General features: G+C 48.5%; 1 protein-coding gene across 1 annotated transcript; it reads left to right on the forward strand.

Annotated features, from left to right (window-relative positions):
* Positions 1-967: 967 nt before the first annotated feature.
* Positions 968-5,753, forward strand: ARPC5 (actin related protein 2/3 complex subunit 5). Its single transcript, XM_075096785.1, has 4 exons — positions 968-1,153; positions 1,924-1,996; positions 3,786-3,962; positions 4,480-5,753. The coding sequence occupies exons 1-4, from the start codon at positions 1,011-1,013 to the stop codon at positions 4,540-4,542; spliced, it is 456 nt and encodes a 151-aa protein (XP_074952886.1). The 5' UTR covers positions 968-1,010; the 3' UTR covers positions 4,543-5,753.
* The last annotated feature ends 3,820 nt before the right edge of the window (positions 5,754-9,573 follow it).

Raw genomic sequence — 9,573 nt, forward strand, 5'->3', positions numbered from 1 at the left:
TTTAATTTTCTAATTAGTAAGAAATATCCAATAGGGTAATATAGATAACACAGATCTGCACAGCCCAGGCATAACTGGAAAAGGCCAACAGAATCATATCATTTACAGCAGTGTTTTCACTTTGCGATTCAATGTGTTTATTATACTAAAGGTCTTAAAGAATGGGGCAAATGAAGTCAAGAAGCTGTTGTTCCCCACCAAACAGGGACACCTTCCCAGGTAATGTTAATTGTGAATAAACACACTGGCTAATTTTGTAGAGGTCCGTGTTTCTGCTCTTTTTGCACTTCACTTCAGCAGAAGTGATCTCACTTAAAAGCTCAACCAAGCCTCTTAAGACATCGAGGCAGAAATGTGCTAGAATCTACTGGATCCCTTACTCTTGCAACACCTAGCTTTTTTAGTAACACTTTCTTGAATTAGATCATACTAATTCCACACCTTCCGATAAAACGTTCGCTAACACGATCACAAGAAGCTATCCCTGCTGTAGCATTGGGGAAATGATTTCTTTTGCCAAGGAACATAGAGCCAATGCTATTTTCTAACTCTTGAGGTAACAAAGCTCGGCATCCGCACTTGCCAAGTGCCGGGCCAAGCCCGCACGCTGATGGCGGGGCCCGCCGTACCCCGGCGCCACGCTGCGTGACCCCCGACAGGCCCGTGGGAGGGCGGCAGGGCCTTGCTTTGCTCGTACTTGTCCGAAAGCTTGGGCAGAAGCAGCTCCTGCGGTGCACGGCGCTGCCCCCCGCCTGCGGATCCGCCGCCGTGCCGCCACCGCGCGCCCGCCGGCCGCCACGCCCACTCCGGGGCACTACGTGGCTGGCAGCCGACCAGTAGCAGCTCCCCTCCCGCGCCGTTTTCCCTCTGGCGCCCCCTGGTGGCGGGGGCGGGATGTTTCCCTTCGGCAAGCCTGCGCGTGCGCCGGCGGGCGGGCGCGGCTGGGCGGAGGGCGCGTGCGCGGAGCGGCGGGAGGCGGTGGCGGGCGGAGGAGGAGAGCTGGGGGCACTATGGCGAAACACACCGTGTCGTCGGCGCGGTTCCGCCGGGTAGATGTGGACGAATATGACGAGAACAAGTTCGTGGACGAGGAGGAAGGAGGCGACGGCCAAGCGGGACCCGATGAGGGCGAGGTGGATTCGTGCCTGAGGCAATATCCTTCCGCCGCCGGGCGGGAAAAAGTCCCGTCGGGAGGGGCCGCGGCGGGGGGGTGCGGGGCGGGCGGGGAGCGGGAGCGGCCGCCGGAGCTGCCTTTTATGGGTACGTCCGTGCCCGGCTCTCCCGCCGAGGGGAGGGAAAGGGGACAGCGGTCGCGGCCAGGCGGGAGAGCGAAAGGGGCCAGGGGCTGACAGGAGGAGGACGATGGGGTCTGACAGGAGGAAGGCAGCCCGGCTTCCCGTCACGGCAGGGGCGGTGATGGTGTCCCGGAGGTGTCTTATGGCGGAGGCGAGACGAGTGGAGGAAGGGGTTTCCTGTGGCGGAAAGGAAAGCTCTGTGTGCCCGCTGCCAGCTGCCGCGGCCGGCTGGGTGGTGGAGCAGCCCATCCCACCGGCTGCTGCAGGATCACTGTCCCAGCAGCTGGTGGAGGTGGATGTGCTGAGCTGAGGCCTATTCTTGAGGGCTACGAGTTGCAGAAGTGACAGAGAATAATGACTTTTACTTGGATCCTCATTCAACAAAGGGCCTAAAAAGTATCTTCCAATACTGGAACTGCACAGCTTCCTGTTGGTGCTGCTCCTTCCTCAAAAGGCCTAATAATTGCTACCTGACACTGTAATCAGTGCTATCTGTTGAGGGAATCATTGCATCTGCTGAACCTTAAGTATTCTCAGTCATGCACAAGGCAGCTACGAGTACTGCTGTCCTGGAGCTGGTTCTGTTGCTTTCTAAATACTTGGTGTCTGGTCCTTAACTGTCTGGCACAGGGAACATGATGGCTGCACTACAGGCGGCTCTGAAGAACCCTCCTATCAACACAAAGAACCAGGCAGTGAAGGTGAAACAGTAACTTGCTCACTCATGGGTTACTCCTTAAAAATCCTTCCCTGTTTCTATAACCTCTACCCCACCAACCCTGCCAGGTGTCCTCTGAGGAAGCCAAGAAAGCTGGTTTTTAGGGTATTCCTCAGTGTCAAAATATCCATGACCTCTGCCGTTGTAATCTTGTTCAAAATGCCATAGGTCAGATGTCATTCATCCACCTACCTTTAACTTGGTGCTAGCTCAGGTTGTGTGTGTTCTCCTGCATGCCTTGGTCGTATATTGTGTGCCCTGGCTGCTTCCACACATTGCTAGAGGCCCATGCCTGCTCCAGGCCTGGCAGCACATAGATGTACTCAGCACTGAACAATCAAGGAACCGCAACTGCTGTTGTCACCTCTGACTAAGGAAACTCTGCTATCACAGCCAGACCATGAACCTACAAAAAAGGAAGAACCGATGGTTATTGCATCCAATCAAAATTAAGCCGTTAAAACCTCAGAACATGCAAGCACTCCCCCTCTGACAGAATATAGGAGCCTGCTGCATGCATGTATTTCTGAATCTCCCCAGAATAAACCTTGAATGGCTCATGATTGCAGCAGTGAGAGGAACAGGCAGATAAGATGTGGAACTGCTCAGATGGTGAGCGCCTGCAGGAGTCTGTTCTCCCTGCCTGAGGCAAGTCCTACAGGTGTGTTCCTGCACTGCTTACCAGGCCACCAGTGGAGACTTTTTCACCTAAACCCAGCCCTTTCCTGTGGGTTTTCTTGGGGTTTTGAGATCCAGCTGTTTGTTACAGACAGCACTGTATAAAAGACTGAACAGCCTTGTCCTCACATTAATGACTTGTTTCCATTAGAACTGTGTTGATGTATTTAAGAATAACTTCGAAGGCAGTGGAATTGAAGAGGGCAGTGACTGAATTTTAACGTGTTGCTTCATTTTTAATTCATCTCATGGAACTTTAGTGTTTTTACTTACAGTTCTTCATGTGAGGTCTTGCTAAGCCAAGTGGCTATCCGATATTAAATTGAACAAGACAACTAACATCCATAATTTCTGAAGAAGGAAGCTGCTTGAAGTATTTGTATAATGGAATTATTCAAAAGTCCAACAAACCCAAGACCTTTTTCTTTCATCCTCCCTCAGTGATGGATGAACAGGAAGGGCTACTTTTTGCTGATTACATGGCTAATGTGCTGCTCTAATCATGCCACACACATATCTGGGCCTGAAATGACATCCGGATCAACTTGCAGATGGTTATTAATGCACAATATTAATGCTGCCAGTTTGCATCCTGGTCCCTGGTTGACTGTATTGAAAATATGTGGTTTCCAGCAGTCACCTCTTCCAGGCCGGCCAATGGCATTTCCATGGAATATAGTAGTTGTATCTCATTAAATAGTACAAAGGCATGGAAAAGGTTCTGGTGGTCAGGAAGGCCAGTCAAGTACTTAATTCTCATAATTCGTTTGAAATTTGCCAGACCTTGAGTTTTGATTTGAAAATCTATTGTTTAGCCGTAACCTCATTTAATAGGTGGAAAATTGCAAACAGAAGCAGAGAGGCAGAAAACCTCAAGCAGGATAAACACGTTAAACTCTTACGCTGTCTGTCATTGAGAGGACATATGTGTTATAACATTGTTATCACAAGCTTTGTGCACCAGCTGCCCTATTCAAACATATTTTAGGATTGTTTAAAAAAATATCTAGTTTTGTTTGTTGGAGAGATGAGTAATATTTGAATGCACCTTATACAAGAGCAAACGTATCTCTGCCTTCCTTGTTTCTTGATAGGATCGTGCAGAAAGTATTGTCCTGAAGGTCCTCATCTCTTTCAAAGCCAATGATATTGAGAAGGCAGTGCAGTCGCTGGACAAGAACGGTGTTGACCTGCTAATGAAGTACATCTACAAAGGCTTTGAGAGCCCCTCTGACAACAGCAGTGCTGTGCTTCTGCAGTGGCACGAGAAGGTGTGTTTGTAGGGCTTCCTCTTGCCCAGGTTATCCATGGTAGCAGGTTCTTGGCTCCAAGGCAGGCTCACCGAGCCTGGTAAGAACCATCTTCCTGTCTGATAAAACTGACGTGCCATATTTCACGCTGAGAGGAGGGTACGGTTCTTCGAGCTCATGAGCCTACTTTTTCTGATTCCTTGGGTAAAGATTCTACAGTTAAAATTTGGTTTTACGTTAGTCAGAGGCAAAGAAAATGGTTTGATCCAGCAATTCAAGCAGATGGAATTATAATTTCCTTCCTAGGGGGAAGCAAAATCTGCAACTCGGTTATGCAGCAAAATAAAGGCTCGTTAAAGAGCTGTCTGTAAAGTGAATGCGGTTATCCTTCCCTGGCACCTGGTGTGCTGGCATTTTGCACTTAATGTAAAGGGCGGGGAGATGCTCATTAGAAATACAGTTGGACAGCCTTTCTGCTCAGTCATTTCAGCCCGTAGCTACCTTGACCTGGTGTTAATTGCCGTGTTTCTCTTCTCAGGCCCTGGCTGCTGGAGGAGTAGGGTCCATTGTCCGTGTTTTGACTGCCAGGAAAACGGTTTAAATCCAGCAGCGAGTGGTTGTCTGCCATCCACGGCGTGGGAAGTGCTGGTACAAAACTCAAACAACCAAATGCCATTGCAGCCCTGTGGGCAGCACCTGTCTCTCAGCTTGCCTTCTTGCTGCTTCTTTCATACCTGACAAATAATGCATATCGTGATCTCTTTTTTTTTTTTTTTTTTTGTTAAATTCTGGAAAATTATGAAGGTGCAATTTATTTCTAACAGGAATATTTGGTACTCGCAAACATTTCAGTGACACGCATAGCGACACAGACAACTTCATGTTTAGGATGATTTGCCTTTGTGTATAATTATGGCAGATTTGGACCTGACTTTCCAAGCAAATGCTGAGGGACGTGGGGCAATGTCTTAACTCTTTTCGCTAGCCAAGCGGTGTTTTGGTGTAAGATCTGTATTTGAGAAGTGGGGCAGCTATTAATACAGGTAACTGGACCATGTTTCCTCTGGTCAACCTCTGAACCTACAGCTGTGAATAGGACAGAAAGCAAAGGCTCCCTTCCGACCCTGATTATCATTCCAGAGAGCTGAGTATTTTCCTTAACCTCGCATCTCGCGGCCTGCTCAGGTTCCTTGTGATCAGTCAAATGCTGGGTCCACAGCGGGAAAGTCACAGCGGGATGCAGTTGTCCATCATGCAGTTTGGATGGTAGAATTTAAAAGGTTGGTGGTCCATTTATGCTGGAGCCCAGCCCAGTGAACTCTTTTTATTTTGGGGAGCAAAATAAAGAAGAGGAGAAGAAAAAGCAGGTTTCACACAACAAATCACTTCCAGCAACTTGAAAGTGATTTGATTTTTGTCAAGCACAACAAAGTGGCTGCCTGGGTGATCTGAGAAACACATACCCACGCCAGCCTTGCAAAGCTCCCGTATTTTGTTTTCTAGGTCGGTAGGGTCTTAAGGGATACCAGGCAGTTCACATTAGTCCTGTTGCATTGTGCTGCAGCATGTTAGCTAGTGGGTGAATCGGGTTCCAGAATAAAGAGGGGTACTTCAAAAAGTACCATCCCAGACCACAGATCACTGTTGGAGGTTTAGGGCCAGGACTGAAATGTGTGTTTTACATTCACCATTTTACTGCAGTTCAGTTGTGTAAAACTGTTGGGGAACTTGTGAAATCTTTGCTGGTTTTTGATATCTGCTTTTTTTGTAATAATAATAAAGACCAGACAATAAATCGTCACTGAATGTTTACTCGGTGTCTGAAATGCTTTGAAGCTAACTGTTTGACTGTAACTATTTTCAGCAGCCTGCTATGCAAGGATGGACAAAGAGTAATATGTTTTTCTTGTTTTGCTTTCTAGCTGTTATTTGTACCTCTAAGTAATGGTGATGCCTGCGCAGCTTCATCTGACTAGAAAATCTGAGATTATTTCAGTGAGATATTTAAACAAGAGGAAATGTTCCAAACCAGGACTACTGGAGATGTCTTTGCCTATGCTAAAATTATAGTCAGAGAGCGAGATCATCACAACTGTTAGATACTGTTAGATACTTTATCAAGAACAAAGGAAGGAAAAGGCTGGTGGCCAAGTAGGGTTGTTGTGTGAAGCAAAACTGATTTCACAGTTGGGCTGTTGTCTCTCTGCCTGCCCCAGCTCCAGGAGATGAAACGTTTAATTGTTGGGTTTTAATAATTTAAGAACAGATACAGTCCTGGGCTTGTCCTGTGGGTGGGATGACCGTGTGTGCCTACATCATCACTAATGGCACATGTACTTGGCTTGAGTCTATGAAGGGCCTGAGCATACAGGAACCTGGTGTCGAGCTCTCTGACATCTGAAGGACATCCCCTATTCGCTACCCAAGTCATCACTTTGGAAAAGCAGAGCTACTGCCTTCAGACAGCTCAAACCAAAGCGTTCCTGATGCGCTGCCACATTCACTCGTGAATCAGTAATGACAACAGCTTCAGTAATAACCCTTTTTACTTCCATTCCACCTCTTCCCTGCTCTGTTTCCCCAGGACAGTACGAGACCTGTGCAGCTGCAGCTGCCACGTGTTGCGGGTGCAGGGAGGCACAGGCAGCCAGCCCTGTGTCATGGCCGGAGCAGCCATGCCTTTCCAAGCAGGGCAGCCAAGCCCCATTACCCACTGCCTGCTCCCCCCCAGGGGGCACGGCACCCCACATCCTCGGAGCCTCAGCACAGACGGGAACCGGCATGGTTACCCCTCAACCATTTGGTGCCCTCCCTACCTTCCTTCCTAGGATCCTTTTCTCGTGTTTAACTTCTTCAGAAGAACACAGGCATGACAGGAGGCACTGGCCATGCAAAGTGGAAGACCTGGCCTTGCTGCGAAGAGCACCGAAAACGTCCCGGTTTCAACCATACATACATGTGGATGCCTCATCCTCCTGGCCACGTGCAGCAATGGCTGTATCCTTAGAGCTCTCCCAGGGACTGCGTTTCCTTCCATTCGTCCAAATTTGGTTAAGACACCCATAAATCCTCATTAAAAAAAACAAAACAAAAACAAAAACAAAAAAACACCAAACTAATTAATAAAATGCTGTAATCCCAGATAAGTGAAAAATATTTTCCAGAAAAACTGATGTCTAAGCAGGTCAGCTACCTCTAGGTGGCATTAGATAAATGAAGGCAACAAGAAGAGCGGTCTTAGAGGTTCTTCAGTTTCCCCTCATGCTAGGCTATGATGTATTTAGAAACATCTACGAAACGTACACATTTTCTACATCTGAGTCCAGGGATGTGCTGAAAGACATGCACTGATGTGGGGGTAGTAGGGCAAGGTTTGTGGGAAGGCATCTCTTCTGTTAACTGATTGACAGGAAGGTAAACAGTAAATTTAGGTTTGGTGTTTTTTTTTTTTACGTTGACCTTTTTTTTCCAAATCCTGCCTCGCTTATGTTCGTGGACCGTACAAATACTACAACACAGAGCAAACCCCAGCTGTGCTGAACAGCGACCTGTGTCTGGATGCTGCATTCACCTTATGTGGGAGCTGCCACTGGCTGAGCGAGTCCAGTGCAGCGTTAAATCCTCAGGCACCAGCTCCGTGGGAGGAGGCACACGCTCCCACTGTCCCCACTGGAAAAGCGGAGCTTGAGCTCAGTATCCCCAGCAGGCACATGGCACAGCCAAAATCCACCAGCACAGCATTAACAAGACCTCCAGCAGCGAAGCCCAGGGACTGGCCCAGCCCAGCCCATAAGCTGGAGAGGAGGTCACCATGGGAGTCACATCCCACCAGTGGCCGTCTTGCAGCTGTTGGGGCTGGTAGAGGCCATCCTCAGCTCCGGGCCCTGTACCCCGCTCACCCCAGCAGAGCAGCATGCATCCAGGCTGAGGGGGTGTTTTAATCCGTTGAGTAATAAGGCACAACAGGTTTCTAAGAGGAAAAAGGAGAGAGATGGGTATGGAGGGAAAAAAAAAGTCCCTAAACAATTTCACTTTGCAAAACACATTTCCCATCCTGTTATGAGAAGGAAGCCTTCAATGAAAATATGCGCAGCTCAGACCTACTTGAAGGGGGATGGCGTTTGCTAGGAGGGCTCAGCACTTCTGATGTCTCTTGAAAACATCTCACCACTGTCTTCAGCTTTGGCCGGAGTGTGTGGCAACAGCACCTTATCAGTCACGTCCTGCTTTTATAACAGCTGAGAGAAACCGCTGTCCTCCTGCTGCCTGGAGCTGCAGCCTCGGCCAAGCCCTGGGCTCTGTCATCCACCACTTGGCCAAGGAGCTCCCATGGGCTCCTGCCTCGCTCCCTGCCACCGTTTAGGGAGTGAGCCAAAAACTCAGGTCCTGTGCAGAGCATGAGTTCAGACCTGCCTTCCAGGGAAGGAGTTGGACATGTTCAGCCTCCTCCGCTCCTCCTGCGTTACGGATCTCCTCCCAAACCAGATCAATCCCCTCAGTCTTCCCTCAGGTGTAATGTTTTCTGGTGCCCAGATCAGTCTTTTCTGGGGTCTCTTCTCTCCAGAAATGATGATAAATTCCTGCATACTGTTGCTGCATAAACTTTAAAATAACCGCTGCACCTTAGCCGGCTTTTGGTATTTCTCACGCATCTCTTGGCAATCTGCATTTGTGCCAGATTCCAAGAATCTCCCGTGGGTGGTGTCACAACCTCTGTTACTCACTTCCTCTTGGATGTTTCTGTAGAAGAAACAAGTTTGCCTACTAAATCAGCTTGGTAGGAGAAAGGGGAACAAGAGACTCCTCTTACTAGAAGGGGTGTGTTTATCACAGCTTTGACATCACTTAAATGTTACATTAAAAATAACCAAGCAGAAGATAGCTGCTGTGAGCATTTGCTTGCTTGTGTCTTTCAGATCCCATCTTTCTGTGGAAGGCTAGAAGAAAGCCCCAACGATTGTCACAGGGGTGATCTCATGTCCTCCTCCAGCTCCCCTTGTACTGTTTTGGGATAAACCTGACCCAGCAGTCCACCAATTCAGTTAATTAAACAAGCAGAAAAGTATCCCTACAATAAGGTGAAGCATTTCCTGATAGATGGGGTCTCCCATTCCGCACAGGAATGAGAAAAGGCATCTCAGAGGGGTGTTTTCATGCTCGCCATGTTATTATTCCCACCCCTCTACCTTCAGCATCATTTCAGCTGTTTGCATTTCCCTCTGCTTTTCTGGAGATCAAAGAGTCTCCTCCTTGCTCCCGTAGGAAGCCCATGGGAGCCAGCTGGGTGCAGAGGGACGCCAAGGGCACGCTTACACTGGCAAACCAAAGAGAGCCCCGAGGTCAGGGATGTGCTTGCTTGGTCCTACTTTTGATTAAAATCCAAGTCCTTGCTGTTCAGCAGCTCAGGTTTCTTCCCAAGCAGATGTCAAACAAAAGTCTCCTCCACAGCCTCCCTCCTGTTGTTGGCATTATGTAATTTGCTGGGGAAATCTGTTATCGCACACGGGCCAAGTCTTGCTGACATATTTTAAGCTCTTACAAAATACAGCAACACGCACTGGTAGATGAGGCAGAGGCAAAGTACTTCCAAAACTACTAAGAAACCACGTGTGGAGCACCCAGCTCCAAACCT

Source organism: Phalacrocorax aristotelis, chromosome 6 (genome assembly GCF_949628215.1).
Source record: "Phalacrocorax aristotelis chromosome 6, bGulAri2.1, whole genome shotgun sequence".
NCBI classification, from domain to species: Eukaryota; Metazoa; Chordata; class Aves; order Suliformes; family Phalacrocoracidae; genus Phalacrocorax; species Phalacrocorax aristotelis.

What these genes read in the sequence shown, in the direction of transcription:
- ARPC5 (XM_075096785.1), top strand. Translation starts at nt 1,011, where the DNA reads ATGGCGAAACACACCGTGTCGTCGGCGCGGTTCCGCCGGGTAGATGTG. An exon ending in GTGGATTCGTGCCTGAGGCA is followed by an intron (nt 1,154 to 1,923) that starts ATATCCTTCCGC and finishes ACTGTCTGGCAC; the next exon opens with AGGGAACATGATGGCTGCAC. An exon ending in TTCTGCAGTGGCACGAGAAG is followed by an intron (nt 3,963 to 4,479) that starts GTGTGTTTGTAG and finishes TTCTCTTCTCAG; the next exon opens with GCCCTGGCTGCTGGAGGAGT.